The sequence below is a fragment of the Crocodylus siamensis genome, chromosome 2, assembly GCF_052110815.1.
Source record: "Crocodylus siamensis isolate JL-2025a chromosome 2, ASM5211081v1, whole genome shotgun sequence".
Taxonomy (NCBI): domain Eukaryota; kingdom Metazoa; phylum Chordata; order Crocodylia; family Crocodylidae; genus Crocodylus; species Crocodylus siamensis.
This window is the reverse complement of record NC_143396.1, coordinates 276282090-276303225: the sequence shown is the minus strand read 5'-3', so window position 1 is coordinate 276303225 and position 21136 is coordinate 276282090. Positions and strand designations below refer to the sequence as shown.

At 45.4% G+C, this 21136-nt stretch overlaps 1 protein-coding gene and 1 non-coding gene across 4 annotated transcripts; both read right to left on the bottom strand.

The window, feature by feature from the left end:
• Positions 1-11497: 11497 nt before the first annotated feature.
• On the bottom strand, positions 11498-20133 carry EIF5 (eukaryotic translation initiation factor 5). Of its 3 annotated transcripts, XM_090034093.1 has the most exons (12): positions 19984-20133; positions 19666-19858; positions 17810-18089; positions 17417-17498; positions 16752-16924; positions 16295-16406; positions 14394-14536; positions 13506-13661; positions 13201-13362; positions 12750-12914; positions 12273-12407; positions 11498-11924 (listed from the first exon to the last, which is right to left on the bottom strand). In XM_090034093.1, exons 3-12 carry the CDS (start codon positions 17879-17881, stop codon positions 11832-11834), a joined length of 1293 nt encoding a protein of 430 aa, XP_089890219.1. In that variant the 5' UTR covers positions 17882-18089; positions 19666-19858; positions 19984-20133; the 3' UTR covers positions 11498-11831. The 3 variants fall into 3 exon arrangements, with proteins under 3 accessions (XP_089890219.1, XP_089890218.1, XP_089890220.1); XM_090034092.1 differs by lacking the exon at positions 19984-20133 and having other exon boundaries at positions 19666-19977; XM_090034094.1 differs by lacking the exon at positions 19984-20133 and having other exon boundaries at positions 17810-17950; positions 19666-19977.
• Positions 15809-15935, bottom strand: LOC149872240 (small nucleolar RNA SNORA28). The gene has a single exon (XR_016440903.1). It is a non-coding gene; the product is annotated as a small nucleolar RNA SNORA28 (small nucleolar RNA).
• Positions 20134-21136: the final 1003 nt, after the last annotated feature.

Here is a 21136-nt window from a genome sequence, read left to right as displayed (position 1 = left end):
GGGGGAGGAATGGCCCTGTTAATTGCTACTGCTCCCCCCCATCACCACATTTCCTGACCAATGGAGAGCGCTGCAGGCTGGATGCCATTGGTCCTGGGGTTGCATTTGACCCACAGCCCAGGGGTCGAGCATCCCTGTACTAATAGATAAACTAAGGCACAAAGTAGTTCACAACCCCATTTTCAAAGAGTGGTCTTGTCAGCTTTGTTTTTGGTGCCAATCTCGAGATATCCAAGGTCTGGTTTTCCAGAGAGATTAAGGCCCTGCAGCTCCCACCAACTTCAAAGAGAGCTTCAGCCGAGCACTGGAACTACGTCCTCACCGGAGGCAAACCAGATTAACTCATCTGGAGCCAGGAAGTGATACTAGAAAGATGGTGTCAACACACTGGTTAAAGAAATGACACACCGAAAGCCTGGTTCTGTTCTACACCCATGTAGCCTCACCTCACTTTTGTGCATCTCGTTAGCACCAAAATGACTCCTCACCTTCTTACAGATCAGAATGGAGCAGGTGACACCTCCCGCCTGGCATGGGTTCAAGGGCTATATACAGAGGAAACAGCAACAGTACAATTTGGCCCCTTCAGGCTCTTTTTGCTTTGGAGTAACCCCCTGGCTTCAGTGAGACTTATAAGGCTCAGAGGCAGGCATGTTAGCAAGGGTTTAGTCCATCAAGGTGCATTATGATCACACTGCCCCTCTTTTTTTGGTCATATCTTTTACTGGACCAGCTGACTCACTGGGACCGATGTTGGAGAAGTTTTCAGACACAAAGTGCCCTTCTTCATGGCTACAACGCTCCATCCCTTTTTACTGTCATTCTTTCTAGGCTTTCTGTTTCCTGCTCTCATAGTCTACCCGTGTCGCTGCAGAGACAATTCTAAGCACTGGTCTATCTGGTCCTTTGGGGTAATTAGGGTCTACTTAGTGAGACACTTTTGGTCCATCTGTCCTTTCATCCATGTCAGTTTGCTTTACTGTCATTACAGATGAGCTATGATCTTTCCTCATCATGGTGTGACAGCTGTGCAAGAAAAGCACAGGTTAATTATGGAATCACCTTGATGACTGGTTGTCATTAATGATGTTACTCTTTGTCACCTCCTCAGCTGTGAGAGAACAGTGTCCATTCATGTAGACCCATGTCTTCAAAGGGAACTGAAATCAGACGAAGTATCTGGGCCATAGCACCTTTCAACCCACAGGATAGAGAATTATTTAATAAATTACAGCTCGAGAATTTCCCCTTCAAAACTTCACCTAACACTTCCCCCCCCTCAGGGGCTGGCTATGTTTGGAAAGCGCTGGGATACCTCTGGATAGAAGATGTTGTAAAAGCATGGGCTATCATTGCTATACAGTGCACCTAGGGAAGACGGGCTTTATACTTGTAACGAAAGACCCCACTCATCAATCTGACTTGTACTTGTACCTGTTCTTCTCATTCCACTGCCACCTTGTTCTTTCCCCTGCCTGCCTATCTCCACCTATTGCTTCTTCATAGGTGTCAACTCTAGTTGGGGCAAGGGCTTTCCTTTTATATGATGTGCGAGTAGTGTGCCAAGCACAGCAGAGCACTGCTTCCTGGTTAGCTCTCAGCAAGGTTGCCAACCCAAGTATTTTTTTTTTTTACTGACCATCTGCAAACTTTCTACTGACACATACTTTTAGTAAAAAATCAAATCAAATCTTGGGTTGTCAGCCCTATGTGACAGCTGCAACTGTTTTATACCAGTGACACTCAACCTTTTCAGACTCAAGGAATCCCTCCATAAATTCTGAATTTTGAGACATCCCAGTTGAGAATGACTAGCCTCATTCAGCAAGATTTGATCAGAATTTATGTTTAGGACTTCATCCAGTATCCATTTGCTGTCACAGATATAACAAAAGGAGGGAGAAACTAAAAACTATTGGCAGGGCTGATACCACTTCAAGGGAAAATACCAAATCAAGGGGAACACCTACACAAGATATTTACTAAGTAGACTAATTAATTAGCTTTGCAGTAAACATAGCACATCTACCTGTGCAGGGCTATTAGGCAGGAGTAACTACAAGAACTATCCTTCTCTGGATTTTTTTATTCCACAGCAATGCACCTGTAGATGCTGGCACAGCTGGCTGGGGCACGAGGGTGCTTCAGTGCAGGGGCTACCTGCTGGCTAGCCCTGCACAGGAACACCCTTGTGCCCCAGCCAGTCCCTCTGCAGCATGTTGAGCTGGGCAGGAGCAGCCCCAGGCTAGCAGACTGACCCCCAGGGCCCCAGGCACATGTTCAAATGGCACATTTGGGAGCAATTAACTCCCCCTTCCCAGACCCAGTGCAATAAGCACCAGAGTTTATTGCTTTGTATTAATAATACATGTAAATAAGCCCAAGGAGTAACCCAATATCTCAGATGCCTATCCAGCTATTTCGGTGTCTTGGGCAAGGAAAGGGGGATGGGTGAAGGAGTGGGAAGGGGGTTGGGCTGAGCATAGGAGAAGATGGGTGGGGGAGCTGGGCATAGTCTTAGCTGCAGGCTCTCACCCTTGTTCATTGTCTACTGTCTTAACCTTCTTACAGATTGGGCCTGTAAAAGCCTTAATTTGGCTTTAGGGTTGTTGAGTGTAGCCGTGTTGGTTTAAGGACACAGGCAGACAAGGTTCTTTGAGTAGATATGATATCTTTTATCAGACAAACTAAATAGTTGGAAAAATTGTTTTTTGCAAGTTTTCAGGCACAAACACCCGCTGCTGCACAGCAGGGGCAGGGGAAGAGAGGGTAATCCTACTCCTCTTTTATCTCTCCTGGCTACATTGCTAGTAGCAGTGCAAGGGCTGTGGCTGGAGCACAGGCTTTTGCCATAGCCCTTCCTGATCCAAGCCCGCATGCTTTGCCTGGAAACAGAGAGGTGTGAAAAAGCCCCTCCCTGCCTAGAGCATGTGCGGTCACAGTCACAGCTGTTTCCCCATCTGGCTCACCAGAGGCATCCATGGCTGCACATGTTACAGCACCCCTGAAAGGGGCTCACAGCACCCTGGTTGCAAACTATTTTTGCACCCTGCTGCCCCCCACCCCAGATGCCCACCTACTCACCTCACACCCTGACACACCTAACTGCATCCCAGCCCATGCTGCTCTCCACCGGCCCTGTCCCCTTGTCCCAGCAAGGACCCCCAACCAAGGACCACTGTCTGCCTACCTGTGAGATGAGCACTGTTACCAGCAAAGGGGACACAGCAGTAGCAGCAAGAGCACATGGCTTGGAAGGGGAGGCAGGGAGCTACCAGTGAGCCACAAATCCCTAAAACAAGCTCCCTTCAAGGTGCCGTGCCCCTGCGAGGATCCTAGGTGGTGCTGCTTCAACACTTGCTTCCAGCTTGTTTTTGAACATGAGCTTGCCTGAAACTCCAGTGGCTGCCTGGTTTTACAGATGGCTACTTTTTCTTATGGATTTTAAAGAACGCTCTTTTTAGGCCTGGCTTTTAAAGAGTGTCCACAGATTTTTGGACAGTTAGCAACCCTGGCTCTCAGCAATAACAATAGCAACTTGCTGCTCCTATATTCTACTACAACCAGGATTTCAAGCCATAATACAAACCTGCCAGCTTTTTGCACCTATGTCTGCTGCTGCCACATGCTCCCAGGCAAACCTGTCAGCTGAGAAGCTCCCTGTTGTTCTGGATAAGGGACTACAGCTGGATGTTTGTCAAGATGCATTGAAAGCCCCAGGTTGCTGGGCTGGGCAGGAGTTCAGGATCTAGAAAGCAAAGCTGCTGGAGGATGTGGGGAGGGAGAGTCCTTGTGCCAGGCACTTTCACACGTATGCTGCTCAGGAATGGGGGTGCTCCTTGCATGGCTAGGATTTCCTCTCCAGCTGACAGATGTTCCTTTGAAGCTTCAGGCATGTGGACTCTGAATACTGCCTGGCCTTTTGAAGATTTATTCATGACTCGATCGTACAGCAGCGGTAAATTACAAAGACTTGAGGAACCTTTTGAGTCAAAGCTTTCTATCTTTCCTGAAGATATAAGCAGAAGGGAGAGCCCAAATTTATTGCTGTCAACAGGGAGGCCACAGTGAAATCATCTAATTAGTCTAGGAGAGGAGGCAGTGGGGAAACTATGCACAAATGGGCCTGAAGGAGAAGGTGATAACTAGACTGCAAATCACTGTATTTATCTGGAGAGGGTGCAGATCTAGTCACAGGGACTCCAGTATTTGAGGAAAACAGACTCGGGCTGTAGGAGAGCTGAGTATTAGCCACACTTTACCATATCACAGGGCTCTGAAAAATCAACGGATTTGCTCTTGTTGCAAAGAAGCCAACAGGGTCCTGGGTTGTATTAACAGGAGCCTCTCTTGCAAAGCCAGGGAACTGATTCTTCCACTCTATTTGGCATTAGTGAGGCCTCATCTGTAGTATCATGCCCCACACTTCAAGAAAGATGTGGATAGACTGGAAATTTTTGTTGGTCTCTGACAGTCTCTTACTAGAGGCCTGGGAAGCAAGACAGATGGAGAAAGTCTGAAAGAACTAGAACTGTTTAGTTTAGAGAAGACCAGATTGGGGGGGTGGATTTGATACCAATCTTGAAATACCTGAAGGGTAATTACAAAAAACATGGAGATGAACTTCACTGGCTAATGGATACATGATTAGGAATCAATACCCTCATAGTTTCATAATTTGTAGGGCCAGAAGGGACCTGAGCAGGTCATCAAGTCCGACCCCCTGCCATGGCAGGAAAGAGTACTGGGGTCGAACAGCCCCAGGAAAGTGTTCGTCCAGCCTCCTCTTAAAGACCCCCAGGGTAGGAGCCAGCACCACTTCTCTTGGAAGTTGGTTTCAGATCCTAGCCGCCCTGACCGTGAAGTAGCGCCTCCTGATGTCTAGCCTGAATCTACCCTCTGCCAGCTTGTGACCGTTATTCCTGGTCACTCCTGGCAGTGCTCAGGGGAACAGGGACTCCCCCAGTGTTCAGATGAGCAGTTCTGAAATGCAGCTGTTTATCACTGGCTGCATACATGCACTGTACTAAATGCAAGGTGCTCGCATGTGGGAGCAATTGGCATGGGATGGATGGATGGGAAAGACCCATTACACCTCTGCTGATGCATCTGAGGGCCAGGCCAAGATGGTTTATGCAGGACCTTTTTGTGTATTTTTTCTGGTTGTAAATGTCTGTGAGGCTATGGTTTTGTGTCAGTAATCTGTCCCTGTTTTTTTTTTTATATACTGCCTTACTTAGTCTTGCCCTGTCGCATAGGGGTTGTGACATGGTGGGCTCAGTCAGTGGGCTCTTTCTAATAGGGGTGTTTGCACCTTTCAGTGGTTTGGAGGCATCCCCACTTCAGTCAGAAATGCAGACCTGATTCTTCTAATCTGTTCCTATAACTTTCCCCTCCCTCCCAGCACCTATGTAGTCTTTACCAAGCACCCTGCAGTTTATTGCTACCCAGTCAGTGAAGTGGCCTGGAAACAAGTGGAGTTCTGGGTGAAGCTTTGGATATGTGACCCCCTACCTAAACTCCTCTGAACTTTTGCAGTCTTTCTGTTTTCGGGGAGGGCAGAGCTAGGGTTTATGGGGGTCAAGGGTCAGAGCAGAGCGGCAACTCTGCTCAACTGCGGCAGAAGGAAATTTAGGTTTGGGGTTAGGAAAAACTTTAGTCAAGCACTGGGACAGGCTGCCTAAAAAGTTGTGAAAACTCCATCCCCAGACATTTTCAAGGGCAGGTTAGATGGTTCAGTTAAGGATGATCTTGGCCTAAACAGGGAGCTGGACCAGATGATTTCATGAGATCCCTTCCAGCCCTACTTTCCTATGATCCTAATTGGCTTCAAGCAGAAACCTGCTGCTGAAGTTCTTGAGCCAGATCCTCAGCTCAGCAAATAGGCAGAGACCACTGACTTCAGCGCAGCTTTGCTGAATTACACCAAATAGCAACCTAGCCCCCTAAAAGGGGGGCAAAGGCAGTTTATTCCCCAAGGATCCCCGTGCATCACAATATCCCATCCCATCCCTGCTCCGACTGAGCTAGCAGTATTTATAACACCACCAGATGAAGGACCCTGCACGGGTTTGAAGATCATCTCTTCCCTCCAGTTTGACTGCCAGAAATTCTGCAATGCAAACCGAGGATAAGAATGCATGTGAAGCCCTCCCATTGGCATGTGAGGGAAGAGAGATGGCTGAGTGCATGAAGCCCCAGCAGCACAACTCCACTAAGGTGAAGCAGCTGGAGGGAAGAGTAGGAAAGCAGGGAGCTCATGCACTTCCAGCAGATCTGAGTGACAAGGGCTCGTGCTGAATGCTGCAGCTTTTGGAGGAGAATTTTGTGGGAAACTTACCCCCCCACAAACAACATTAAGTATCCTTTTATGCAAAACCACAGATGGTAACTGTAGAGTTCACAACTGCAAGGCTTCTGTGGCAGGGGATCAATTATGAATGATATAAATGCTTTATTATTTATGATGTTGTCTGGGTCTCTGATACAAACTGGATCTGCCACAGCAGTACGCTGGCTTCACATGCCAGCCTGTGCATGGCTTGGTTTCCTGAAGCACTGTAAAGGGGAGAGAGACTGTCCTCTCCCTGGGTCCTACTCACCACCTGTGTGTCTCTCTTCAGTTTCACTTCTGGTCCTAAGTTAAAGAAGCCTTGTAGCAGAAGCAGTCACAGGCAAAGGCCACTGGCTCTCTGACAGCTCTCCTGCAGCTGCTTTGAGAAGACTGCAATCTAACCTTTTCGATTTTGTTTCCAAACTCCTTTCCCACCAGGCAGAGCGAGCCCATAGGTGGATTGCTCATTAGTGCTAACAGACCATGCTCTGAGGGACTGTATGCTCAGCAGCTGGAAACAGGGCAACTCCTTGAAAGGCCCAAAGGAATTAAAGCTGCTACTTCTAGACTATTGAGACTTTCTGCACAGCATTAGTGGATGTTACTTGAAAGCCTTGCCTCGCTTCCCTTATAGGAGGGGAAAAAAACCCTTTCGAGATGCAAGGGATGCATCAAAGCAAGATAGCAGGAACTGGAAAGTGGTTTCCCTGAAGAAATAAATTTTAAATATAATCCAGTATGTTGTAAATCAGAAATTGTCCTTGCACACTGGCATGGACCATCATGGCTATGACACTCCAAAACTTCTTTCAGTCCCAATTCAAAATCTCCATAACACTCTCTCCAATTCACGCTGCCTTCCCATTCCCTCCTAAGTCCAGTATGAAGGATGCTGGTGGAGAATGACTAATTTCACTCCTCTGGCTAGAATTCAGCAGTGGAAGAACTGACGTCTCTGAAGTCTATCCTGCCCTTTTGGAGTTCCTTTTGGAAGGAAAAGTGCTAGGGAAAGCACCAACTTTGTAAATAGGAAACAGAATCCGAACTTTGCCCTTCACATCAATTTAATTTTTCCTGACTGAAATGCAGAAAGAGGCTCTGTTTGGTCTCTGTGCAATTAATGTAACAGTCAGAATCCCTGTTCCTCACAGTTTACATTCAAACTCCTTTGCACTCCCTGTTTTGTTATGGGTTTTGCACTCTGGTTGCATCCAAATGAGCGCAGCCATGTAGTATGCAAGTGCCAAACACATTTGCAATGCCACATATTCTGTTCCCCATGCTGTGAAGTAACAGTATGGGGTGTGGGGAGCGGAGTTGTTGACCCCAGGCAATCTCAGGGTCAAATCCCCGTGCCCCCCCACCCCCCTGCAAAAAAAGAAAAAAACAAAAAAAAAGAGTGGTGGTACATATGGGGGCAGCATGTGCTGCCTAAAATCAGATCTTGGCTGGCCAGAGCTATGCTCTAGTGGCAGGATTACCACTGTTCCAGGCCCCCAGATGAGGCTGCTGGGGCCAGCCCAGTGCCAGCTGTTCCCTCCCCTACACAACCTGGGGTAACCTGCTGCACGCCTGAGGCCATGTGGCATATGAGTTCCCCAGGGACAAGCAGCAGCTGCACAAGGCACACCGCTGCTTCTTGTCCCAGGGGAATCAAACTTCTGTGGATAGTTTTGATTATTACATTTGTGGAGCTCTACATCTTTCCAGGGGTGGAAAGGAGGCAGTTGTGCTGCAAGACCAGTCATAATCTAACCAGCTGAGTGAGCATGGAGTTAAACTTAAAAGCAGATTTTCAAGACCTGCAGCTCAAGCCACTTTTTAGAAGTACAGATGCACAAGTGGTAAGGGCTGGGCATTAAGCCTGAAGCACAAAGGACGAAAGAGGACGAAGCAGTGAGTATCTGGGTGTCAGACTTCATCTTCCTGTTCAAGTGCTCTTATCAAGTCACTACTCTTTTACATAGTAACTTTAGGGTCGTTGTTGCATTATGCAAGATTTAACAATGGTGAGTTTGATGGGCATGACTCTGTGGGGCCCAAAACTGCAGAACTGGATCCAAGGATCTCAGCTTGGTTTCTTTTTTAAAAAGGAAAAAAAATGTTCCTAGACCTTATTACAGAGAACCTAAAACATCTAAAAATCAAGTAATCGTGCTTACTGGAGTTCACAAAATATCTGCTGCAAGTGGTTCTGGTAGGTGTGAGCTGTCCTGCTGACTGTTTTCAAGGCCTCTACATAGCAAAACAAGTGAATTCTTTAGTTGAGACATCACACATTTCCTTATGTTCGCATTTGAGTATTTTTGACTGGACATACACAGGAATGGAGAGTAACCATTTTGTATTCACATAACTACAGAACTGTGTGGTACAGAAAAGGTAGAAATACAAACCTAATCTGTTCCACAGATGATAGTAGGTTAAGATTTTAAACAGGGTTGTGTGCATCTACAGTTGAGGAGATTGTGTTCTCAGGGGACAGGAACCCTGGTGTGTCACTGCAGGGAGTCAGCATCTTAAATACTTCGGAAATAACATGGAAGGAACACTGGTGCCTTAAACACAGGGTCAGGTGCTTCTTGCAGATGTGCTTACAGAGCGCCTTGTAAAGACTCATCATGCTGCACAGGTACTAGTTTGTCCCAGAAGTTACATGGCTGCAGGAAGCATGGCATTCTACCCAGGCTCCTCACCCCACCTCTCCCAGTACAATGCTTCTACCTCCAGAGTGGCCCTGGATAGTGATGTAGTAGGAATGCCAAGTTTTTCATGTTAAGCTAGACTTTATCTCAAATCCAGAGAAGAATGCATGTAGAGAACTTTCCTGCAAGCTTCAGCTATACATCATGGTGTAATATCACAACAGCACGTATAGTAATGCAAAACCAAGATACTTCCTATGAAATAGGACTAAAAGTAAAGGAGATTTACCACCTATAAAGTTATACACTTCAGAGATTAAAATGGGCATACTGAAGTAAGTGATAAAAGCCCTGCAGTTTGACTAATTTTTTTTGCCTACGGTCATTTACTAAGACTTTATGCTTACAGAACTAGCTTCAATGTCTCCTGTTACAAGCAAAATGTGTAGCTATACTCTCATTTTACTTAATTGGTAGTTCTCCTTATCTAGTTCTTCATTCTGTTAAGATCTAAAAGCCATAGGGAAATAATGCTCACTCACTGTCTGCCTACTGAAGTCCAAAAGGGTATCACAGATATGTACAGGAAGAGCTGCGTTATCCAGCACCCATGGGAAGTGGGGATGCTGGATAACTAAACGTGGTTATCCCAGAGGCATCTTTGCCTGGTGGGGCAGATACCCCTCCTGCTGCATCTACATCTCAGATTAAAATCATGCTGCCCCTTGCCTGGTGTCTGTCTGGCTACCTGGGGAAAGGGAAGGGGGGCTCTATGGAGGCTGCTTTCCCCTGGACTATGGCATTTGACAGAACTGGAAGTCCCACTTCTGGTTTCCTTTTTGCTCCATCAACTAGCATGCCAGTTAATGTGGCTTTTACTGTAGCATGCTTTACATTTCCACTATTCAACTTGTGCTACCTTCTACATGGTCATAGCCCAGGAAGTAACTGGTTACAACCCAATTTTTTTTAAAATATAAGACTCTTGACTACTTGTCAGGACAAGTTTGTAGAGCCAATGACCATTTAATTTTTACTTTTGACCTCTACTGGAAGTATGTGCAAGAAATAACAGTGCCCAGGCCCACAGTACATTAGTTTACACCATTTATTCTTCAGTGTGTAAAGAATTTATTTCTAAGAGGCAACTGCTGTGACATCCACATTGGGGAAATATATAGGAATGCAACTCCATTACTAACTCATACTAAAAAAACCCCCACTAGTCTCTCATCAGTGCTTAATATAGCATTCCCATCCAAAAAAAAAAGGTACAATTCTCAAGTTCACATAATCTGTTCCACTGTCATGCTATGCCTAATTGTATTGCTATAAAAGCACATCCTGGACATTGGAAAGCCATTTTGCTTATTTCTCAGATATACACAATGAGTGCACACTTAAGAAAATAGAGCCCACAGCTGTAGTGAAGTTGCCTATTCACTATTCTAAGGCAGGCAAGCCACTTCTCTTACTATTTAAAAAAAAACAAAACAAAAAAAACAAAAACCACACACACAAAACCTAGATGTAGATGAAGTGGACTCCAGTAGTACTCCCTAGTCTAGCACATAGGCAGGGTAGCAACACCTTTGCAGTCTTCAAGTTCTAGCCAAACATACCTGGAACAAGTTTTTTGTTTTTTTTACTGAAGCATTGATTTCAAACAAAAACAAATCTGTTTGAGCAGCTATATCCCTTAACGACTTAGCTCAAATGCTGTTTCACATGTTTCTAGCCCATTACATTTCTAATGGACTATTACGTGATAGATCACAGCACAGCTACCTTTTCTGCCTGTGACTGCTTGCAGTAGGTGCACAAATAGACAGAACTACCTGGAACAAACAACATCTTGCCTATTCTTACCAGTCCAGATTAAAATTGGCAGTTTAAGCTTTCACTTTGCACAGGATGAAGTAGGTACATAATCAGTTAGCTGCAGCTGACACAAGATCCTTCCCTCACTGAACTGCAGACCCAAGCTGTTCATACACCTGCAAATTAAAACTAGATCCAAACAATTTAACCCTATTTTGTTAGATGAAAGACTGCCTGCCTTCTCAGGAGAAGAAAGACAGTTATTGCAAGAGCAGCTGAACCACAGGAAGAATTCTTGCTCGCTGTTAACTTTGTGACCCTGAATAGGGTCAGAACTCCAAATCTGAAGGCAATAGTTTCCAACATTAGCAGGCCTTGGGCAGGGGTTTTTGTGCCATTTTAGAGTTTAAAAAAAAAAAAAAAAAAAAAAAAAAAAAAAAAGAAGGTCTCTCTGCACCTGAAGAACATTAGCTAAATACAGTTTTTGCCTGAGGGGGCCGTTTTCTCTCTCAACCTCATCTGTCAGTTATTGAAGAAAGCTGCTGACTAGTGCGTACACACTGCTTCTTTTTCAAGACTGTCATTACTTCAGGAACTTGAGGCTATACAACCTCCACTTCAGAGTCTGCATGCGGAAGCACTTTAAAGTTGTGCAGGCCTTACTTCAAGATGGAATGAACGGGTCACAGCCATGAAGTGAAGACTGACCAAAACCAAATCCTTTATTTCCACAACTCTATAAGTGTGCTCCAAGTACGTGTCCAACACAAGTTAAAAAAAGAAAGAAAAAAAAACAAAAAACAACCAAAAACCCATGCCACTTGCAAACTAGCATCAGTTCACTGCTGATTGTGTGTGGACTCCTTGGTATTAGGCTTAGTTACACAGGACCAGTCACAGTAAAAAGATACACACTTGAGTACAAAGAGTAGCATGATGTTAAGCCATTTCAGCTTGTGCACATACATGTTGCACTTCTGGCAGAAAATGCAGAGACATTTGCATCATTCACTAGAAGCTGGGCTGCATCACTAAATGGCATCAATATCAATATCTTCTTCCTTGTTATTTGCAGGCTTCACAGTTTCAACTTTAGGAACACTGGCAGTTGTAGAGTATACTACCTGTTGAGACAAAGTACTCAGCATTAGGGCTATTTATTGCCGTTTCCATAAACAGTCAGTTAAAAACGACATGGCTTCTGTGCAGCAGTTTAGTATTATTGTCACCCTCTACCCCTCCCCAAGGAAGAGTGAGTGTCACACCACCAGAGAACTATGAGGATTTGGAATTAAGAGTACTTTTAGTTCCCCCTGTTGTAGTTTGCCCCAAAACTAACAGATCTAAACCTAAACAAGCCACTCCAATTTTTGTATAGACATAGGAGCCTGTGGAGAAATACAAAAAAAGAGGTACATTCACTAGCTGCAATATATGTATTCTCTATAGGCAGGATGGGAAAGAATTCATACCTCAATGTTCTCATCTTCCTCCTCCTCTTCGTTACCAGATGACTCTTCCTCAGCTTCCTTCAGCCATTTAATAAAAGGCTCTGCTTTGACACGTATCTCTTTGGCAAGCTCTTTAGAGACATATTTCTTAGAAGCCTACAGGAGAGAAGAATAAAGGTCATTATTCCTTCCCAGCACAGCTCACAGCCTTTTCTTAGGCGGAAGGAGGAAACTCTGCATACTTGGACAACTGTTGCTTGAGTTTAGATCAAGCTCTAACTGCCAATCCATCTCCTTTTGCACTCAAACTCCAGCTTAGAAGAACTCTAAAATGGCTTCCAGAGAACTTAAGTGTAATGAAAGTCAGTGTCAGCAAGGACACTGCCTTTGATCATTTCCTTTTCTGGAGAAGGATGCAGTTTGAGAATTGCAAAGATTGTAGCTGAACAGCTACAAGGCAGGTTTTGTCTAGCAATGCTGGTAATACTATAGCCTTACCTTTTCTGCCCAGCTAAGGATGACCTCTTCCTCCAGAAGATCTGCATCGTACATTTCTTTCAGGATATGGGGAATTTTTGAAATAAGCTGAGCTTGATGCATGGCTACTACACACTCAAACCCATGGAGAAGATATCTCTGAGCTTTCTTGTTGTTGTGGCAGAACTGCAATTGAAGGACATTGGCAACTACGTCAGTTTCTTTCTTTGCAAGAATAAAAGTTACTAATAAAATTATCTAGTTTGAGGTCAATACAAGATGCCTTAATCTAGCTCTGCCAGAGAACAAGATGTTACTACCCATCACAAGATACTACTTGTTGCAAGCAAATACTCTGAAAGCTAGTCAGAGTTCTATGGCCAGAAATGCCCAAACTGTCCAAGAAGCATTTCTGTTCCATCATACAGAGATAATAGATTCTTAAACTAGAATCTCGGCTAAGCTAACTTACACGTAGGAAGTGACGCCTGTATTTCTTTATTTGTTCCCGTATCTTCTCATTAAAGAGGACTTCAGTCAAAACTAGAGGGCCCATAGCCTTTACATCCAGTCTCTCTGCTTCTGCTATAATGTCTTTGTCAGAAGCATCAATGACACCTTCTTCCTTCTTTTTCTGTATAGGGAAAAGCAGCAGTTATTTTAGATGTTAGCAAGATACTTCTATACACACCTACTCTTCAGCAAGGGAGGTGGGGGGGGGTGGAAAAAAAGAGAGTAGTACTACAAAAATCAGGAAGTTTGGATGTTGAGTTTTACCTTAACAAAGTCAAATAGTATGTTGACTCGCTCTTCCACTGTTCTTTCCAGGTCATCACTAAGAGTGAGGTTTTTTGCATGATCACTAATTTCATCCATTCTGCGCCTCTGAGCTTCTTCAGTTGTGTCTTCACCCCAGTCATCATCATCGTCTTCCTGATGAGAGTTCATGCAACAACATTGATCCCTTTTAGCACCAAGTAAAAAAGTGCTATCCCAGAGACAATCTTCTGCAAACTTCCTTAAACTTGCCTTTAGTTTTATTTCTAAGATATCCCCCAAAAAAGAGCCAATTATTTCTCACACAGAAGGTTACCAAAACATCTTTGACGTATAAATGGAACCATTTCCAGCTGGTGGCATTTTTTTTTTTTGCCACTCCACAACAGCATGCAACTGACTTGCTACACAGAAACTGCCTAGTTAAAGTGGTGGGCAGCCCCCCACCTAGGCTCACTGGCATTGCCACTCTGCAAACTATTCCGCCCCACCCCTTGGGCAAGAATTAAAAGCGGAGGAACGGAATGGGAGCCTAGAGAGCCAGGTAGGACCCGGGCACAACCCTTTGTGGTACACTTGCAACCCTAGACTACACAAACTAATACAGTAAGCTGGACACCACAGAATTGTGGATGGGACCACCACAGCAAAATTCTTGAGGGAAGCATCACCACAAGTGGTGACAGGAACTGTTATTATGCAAGACCTTTTACAGAGGTCCCTACTGGTGTTTAGTACAGGTCCTCTGCCGTTAAAGATTTAGGAAAAAATTGAATTGCCAGCACTTTTCAGCCAACTACTGAAGGTAAACATGAGCCCAAACTAGTTCTGGTTCAAGTCAGACTCCATCTTCATTATCAATCTTTAGAACTTGGAATGCCTACTTACCGCTAACTGTGGAGGAGTAATCTCCTCTGGTGGTGGGGGTGCAGGTGGTGCCTCATTGCTAGACACAGAACCATTCTCTTTATCTTTGCCTTTGCGATTCTTCTTCTCTTTTTCCTTCTTTCCTGTGCCAGCATCACAGCTCTCTTAAAGTAGAGATGGAATACTTTAGTTTCCTTTACTTACTGCACAAAAAGAGACCTGCTCCAATTCAAGCACACCAGATTCTAGTTGAGTTTGACTCAGTATTCCAAGCCCCTTCCATCATACTACTGGCCTCCCTATCATGGGTAGGGAGAGCATCTCAACGTTAGGACTGAACTCTGCTTGCAGTGTTCAGAAGTGAGCTAAACATCCCCTTTACATTCAAAGTTAGAGTACAGCCAGATGTTTTTCTTGTTCAGAACCCTAGAAAAGCCAGTTTAATGAGGCAGTCTTAAGAGGCAACTTGATCTACCCTCATGCAGATCCAAAGGTCCATTTTGAGATCTTGCAGGAAATGGATGACCGAAAAGTACTAGTCAAACAGCCTAGATGACAATAGATCAGCTGTATACAGGATACCAGTATCTTTATATTCAAGTACTTTTTGATGCATTTAGTTTCATACTTAGGTCAATGGCTAGTCACCCATTAAAAAGGGACTTATTTCAATAGCCTCTATAGTTTTAGTTTCCAACTAGAGTCTTCCATCTTTAAAAATTCTTTGTACGTGGAATTGAACATCCAAAAAGTAGAAAAGTAGTGACTACAGTGGAAGTCCAATAACCACTGGATAGGGGTGCTTTAGGAACAGCATCTGGGCATTTAAGTAAGGCGTTAGACCAAGTGACTTTTGAGGTCTCCCCCTATTCTTTGATTCTATTCTGTGGAGTGACAATTGTCATTATACAGCTCTCTCTTCAAGAAAGTGAGTTCAAAAGTTCCAAGGTTAGAGAAGCAGCATATTAGTAGTTACATGATATACCTCATTTAAAAACCACTATCAAAATAGATTAAATCATGGCAAACTTATTACACCCTGGACAAGCAGTTTCTTCAGCTCTTTATCCTTTGATAGGCGAGGGGAAGAGGGAGCGTTTGAATCGCACATGGGTTTCTCAGATCTCAGGAAGCACATGGAAGTTTGTTGCAATACAAAACGAGGTTGTTTTTCGGTAAGGAATAGCAGGCATCTCTGTGATTGTCTGATAATAGTACTAGGTGACAGCAGCAGAACTAAGGAAATTCTTCTGTAGCAGTGTGAGTATTACTGCAGTACTAAATGCTCTGTAGGTAGCTAAATTGCCTTTAAGGGACATTGTTCAATCTGTAACATGACCACTAGGTGAAAATTTGTGGTGTCATGAGAGCCTGTCAAGAAACCCAGCCCAATATTTAGGAAGCAAACTGGTGACACCAGCCTGCAAATAAAACAGGTTGTCCAAGTCTATATAACAAGATGATCTCACCCAGCAGAGACCACTGGAATAGGTTAGACTTCTTTGTTATAGCAAGCTTAAAATTGCAGCAGGCAACATGGATGTCTACCACAGAGTGTTACTTGCAGAGCAAACAAACAAGCCACTTCAAAGGAGACTAAGTATTACAAAGGGACAGATTAAAGCTACTGTTTGGCACTTTTTAGTAGTCTGGAGATGCTACAAGGCAGTTGCTTAGAAGGCTTTCTGCCATCTTCACCCATGAATTAGCACCTTAGGTGAGAGAAATAGTTTTTTTTTACTCATAGTATTGCTTGCCATTTTTATTATCTTGTTCATTTTACCACGAACCCTAACATTCCCAATTGGAAACAAACTCCTCTACACTGTGCAGTCAGGCACTGACAAGTTTTAAAAAAGGCCCCCAAAAATCTTAACACCTGGATTCCTTAATTCTAATTAAGTGGCTAAAAATACACTTACCAGGTGGGTTTTTGAGAATGAACGTGCAGAGTTTATGGTTCGTGTCAAGCATGCCTCGATAGCCACAGGCTTTGCAAGAGTTGCCTATAGTTTGTTTCTTAGTATTGACATGCTGCCAAAGTGAAAAAGTTTGACATTAAAGCTCTGTATGAATTATATTTTGCACATTAAACCACCAACCTCCCTACGCTTAAGTAACATTTTGCCCTCCTAATTCATTCCTTGTGCATAGACAAACTCTGAACCATAGGTATGCCTGCAAACCCAAATTCACATCGTTTACTCTCCATGGTATTTCAAGTCAGACTTCATGTTCCTAAGGCTTTATTTGTATTTGATGTATGACACATTAAGCTCAAGTAGTTAATCTTGCACAGGGTAATGAGCATGAAGGCAATATCAACTTTTCAGACCAGGCTGGTTTTGGTTCTACAACCACTATTCAAAGAGTACCCACCAGATCAGTTTCAGGATTCTCACACTCAGGACAGAGAACAAATTTTTTAATGAATCCATCCAACATGTCTTGCAGCTTATTCGCCTCATGAGATCCATTGACAATGTAACGGTCATTCTTAACATCAAACTGGGTCTGTGCTCCCAGCTCACAACCAAAAAATTTGGTAGGATCTTTCAAAAGGAGAGAGAGAGAGAGAGAATGATCATATGGGGCATACAAGTTGGAGATTCAGTTAATTCCTGCTTTCTATGCCAACAGAATGTCTGAATGCAGTGCCAAATAGAAAGTGCGAGTCAGTACTAGTTTTGATAATAAAAGCAAGAAGCTGCTGTATGGTAATTTTACATAACAAACCCCCCCCCCTTTATTTTTTTTTACACTTTAAGACATTAAGTTAAACTGTAATAGATGTTTAACCTATGATTACTGGATTCTTCTGTTTGGCCATGTTGAGATGCAAAGAAAGAAGCCACAGTCATCACGTTATGTTAGTCATTTTATGCTGACAAGTTCTCCCATGGTTTATGACCTTGCATTTGCTATTGACATTTATGACTTAGTGCTTCCTCTTTTTTTTTTTTTAAAAACACAGTATGATTTCAAGTACTTTACAAAAAGAGAAACAAATACAAGGACTTCAAAATTACTCCAAAGATACTTACACGTTGGAGGCCGATTAAGCGCCTTTGCAACATCAACCATGTTGACTATAACTGTCTTTATTCCATTTCCTTTGCCCTCAACCTAGAAAGAGTAGTAGAGACTTAGTTAGTTAAATGTGTAATGGCCATTCCCCAACAAGCTTTTTAAGTATTCCTCAGATTACATTTGGTAATGTAGCACTAACCAGAATACAAGTATAGAATCTAAGCTTTGTGATCTGAGCCTTCAAGAGGCCAAGAAGCAATACCACCGACCAACCAAAGGCACCCTTGTGCACCTTGTCACCTCTGCAACTCACATTTCTTAAACGTTAAAATAGGGATGACAAGTTAACTTAATGTAAGAGCTTGTTACTGAGATTACAGATTAAAAAAAAAAAAAAAAGATGTTACCTTGGCAATCAGACGGGGCATTTTGTAGCGATAGAACTGATCTGAAACACTGCGGTTGACGTTGACAGACATTTTGTCTTATTAGTAGCTTTATCAATAAGATGAAGAGATCTTTGATTGCAGTTTTTTGGTATCTTCTGTCTGGAGAAGACGGGATGACATAAACGACTGCAAGAGTTCTCGGTCTCTGACATGAAAAAATTTTCGCCACTGAGGCTGTAAGGTTCTTGCTTGTATGCTATGTTTCCCCAATACAGGTACCAATGGCTGCGCAACAGCTCTGAAAGTATTAAATGAAAGGAACAATTTAGACTGCCAGTATTGTATAGAAAGCATGTTCAGTGCAGGGTCCTAGTCTACAATTACTTGATTAATTTTACTGAAATTCAAGTTCAGATTATGTCTGTTGTTTCGCAATCATGGAAGAGGTTTGTGCACTTAAGACCAACTGTTTACTTTAGTCCCTCCCCCAAAAATTCCTGTGGCACTTCATGTTTTTACAGCAGTGCTCTTCAACCTCATTTAGCCATTAGCAGTTCTTTAAGTAGTTTTCCACTGCTAAACTTACTGAGGAACAAAGGAATTAGGAGTACCCTGCCCAACCCTTTCCTGTATTCTTGGGAGGAGCGCTACTATTAGAACAGCTACAGGCAACTAATAATTAAAGGTAACTGAAGCATGAACATGAAAAAAGTGATCGTGATTTATATTTCTGTTTTAAGTAATTGGAATGTAAATCATAATTTTATCGTTAACTCTGTCCTCTCCATTTTATACAGTAGTGAATGGACCTGTTCCCGTACTGCAATTTTGAAGACAAGTGCAGGTACTAGAGCTGGATTTACTGTTACTGTAGTTTGGTACCCAGCTAGTTAAAGGCGTTTTAAAAAACAAACAAACAAACCACAAAACACAAAAATGCTTTGGAATTCACCAAGTGGAAGTCAGTAGCAAAGTGCACATCTAATCCAATTTACACATTCTGAAGTAGAATTGAGACTAATCCCCCAAGGTATATCAACACATCTTGGTAACTAATGCTGCCACTACCCCATTTTTTCTTAATTTTTTATTCAGGACATGGTTAGAGTACACCAACCAGAAAAAAAATCCAATTAAAAACAAGCAAACAAACAACGAAAGCCATATCTTTCCAAGTACCTAAAGTTATTACCAAAATACTATCTTTTTACACTATTGCTTGAGATCCAATAATATTAAAATTGGATTTACTGCAGAACTGCAAGAGAGCCTTTTACCAGCAGATGGGGGGGAGGGGGGGGAAGGACTAGAGAAGGCTGCATGTGACCCAAACACGTGTCCAAAAAGATGGTGCCTCTAAACTACACCCTCCTTTCTAGACTACGGCTTGTGTCTTGAAGCTGCCCACCCTCCCACAACAGCAGGGGCAGCACTGCTCCTCACAGGACAGAGCCTGCGCAAGCAGGAGGGCCGTCTCCCTCCCCTCCCCCCTTCACAGCAGTGATGACTCATAAATGCAGCAGCAGTGAAGCACTGAGTCAGCCCTAAAACCGAGATGGGGGGGGGAAATATTACCCGCGCGCATGCGCGGTCCAAGAGCGGCCGCAGCCTCGTTCTAGTGCGATCCCACCCTCCGCGCTGCGGACTCGAAACTGCGCCACAGCCCCCCTAATCACGCGGAGGCGCGGCCCCGCCGCCATCTTGAGTCGTCGCGTGGGGCAGGGAGGAGACCGGGGGGTGGGGGTTGACCCGCCGCTTTTTGCTGCCCCCCAACCCCCAGAACGTCCCCAGCACCCCCCCCCGCCCTCTGCAAGACCCCGCCGTGCCTCAGCCCCGGGCACCACCCTCACCTCCCCGTCCCGGGAGGGACTCACCGTTTTCGTCCAATAAAGACATAAACCCAACGCTGCTCGCCCCGGGCCGCGACGAAGCCGAGTGCGTGAGGAGAACCGGGCGGCGCGGCGCTTATAGGCGGGCGGTGAGAGGCGGAGGCGGGCGCCGCAGCCGCCGGGTCCGAACGTCCTGGGGCGGGCGGGATCAGCAGGGGCAGCGGCGGCGCCGGACAACCTGCGGGAGACACGCGGGCGGGGGCATCATTAGCGGCGGCACCTGCGTGGCGGCGGCGGGCGCAGCTGGAGCTGGAGGGGAGGGGGCAGCGGCTGGGAGCCCGGCAATGGCCGCCCCGTACTCACCTCTAGAATGTTCTCGCTCGGACTGAACAACGCCAAAGCTGGGATCAATCAGCCAACGGCGCGCCCCGCCCCCGCGCGCCTGCCATTGGCTGGATGCACTCTCTCTGCCCACCCTATTGGCTGCCGCGCTTAGCTCTCAAACCGCGCTAGCCTCCCCTTGCCCCCTCCTCTTTGCTTCCCCAAAGGACATCGCGTCTACTGCGGGGATGTCTCGCGAGAAGCTGGAGGAAGGGGTTGGGGGAGGGAGAGAAGAATGACTCAGTGGAGCGGGATCCGGCGATGATCCCCGCGAGGGAGGGGTTGGACTGGCCCATGTGCCGCCGGGGGAGACACGTGGCAGGCGCCCCCTGTGCCTCGCGCCCCCCCCCCCCGTTTGTCTCTTATGGTCTTAGCCCTCTTTGCCCGGGGCAGTGGCGCCCCGTGTCCAGGGGCATGTGCATGTGTTTCGTGCCGGGGCTCCGCCCCCGCACCCCCACCTCGCTCACACCAGGCTCTTCTCACACCATATGCTCCCCACTGCCCTCCCCCCCCGCTCCAAGCGTGGTTGCCACATGCCCCCCCAGCCACGTGCCAGGGTCCCCCCTATGAATCCTTTTCCCCATGTGCTTGTTTTATTTTTCTCCTGCCTGCTGAGAGGAGTCAGTCCTGGTGCCGGTCAGCCGGAGACACCACCGTGGGCAGATGAGCGGAGCTGGGCTGCGGGGGGTTGCTAAGGGCTGGCCCACACCTCTTCAGGGTGCAGAGGTGCCGGGTTTCTTGCTCAAGGCTTTTTCTGTCCTGCTTCCAGTTCCTAATCCCATTTGCTAGGTTCTGCCGGCTGAAGCCCAGAGCTTACCCTGCAGTTTTGGAGCAGGTTGGGCCCGGCATTCGGAAGTTACTGCATGGCACGCAAATGGTGAAGGGCCGTCCGGCTGAGCGTGAGACTTGTTTGGCTAACAGAGTGTGGAGTCTAAATACCAGCCACACAAATAGCCATGAGCTCATAAGCCTGCCTTACCCTCCATGTTAAAAAGGGCACGAAGGCCCAGGTTACAGCCTCCATCGCCGCCAGCTCCTGGTATGGACATGGAGCCAAACGTGGTCCAAGCCTACAGGAAGGGCAGGAATCTCCAGTTCTCAGTGCCGTAGCCATGAAGTTTGCCACCTGGGGCAG

Coding starts and splice junctions, on each gene's coding strand:
- EIF5 (XM_090034093.1), bottom strand. CDS start 17,881: ATGTCTGTCAACGTCAACCGCAGTGTTTCAGATCAGTTCTATCGCTAC. Junction 13,662..14,393: donor TTACTCCTCCACAGTTAGCG/GTAAGTAGGCAT, acceptor AACTCTCATCAG/GAAGACGATGATGATGACTG. Junction 12,915..13,200: donor ACAGGCGTCACTTCCTACGT/GTAAGTTAGCTT, acceptor CTTCAATTGCAG/TTCTGCCACAACAACAAGAA.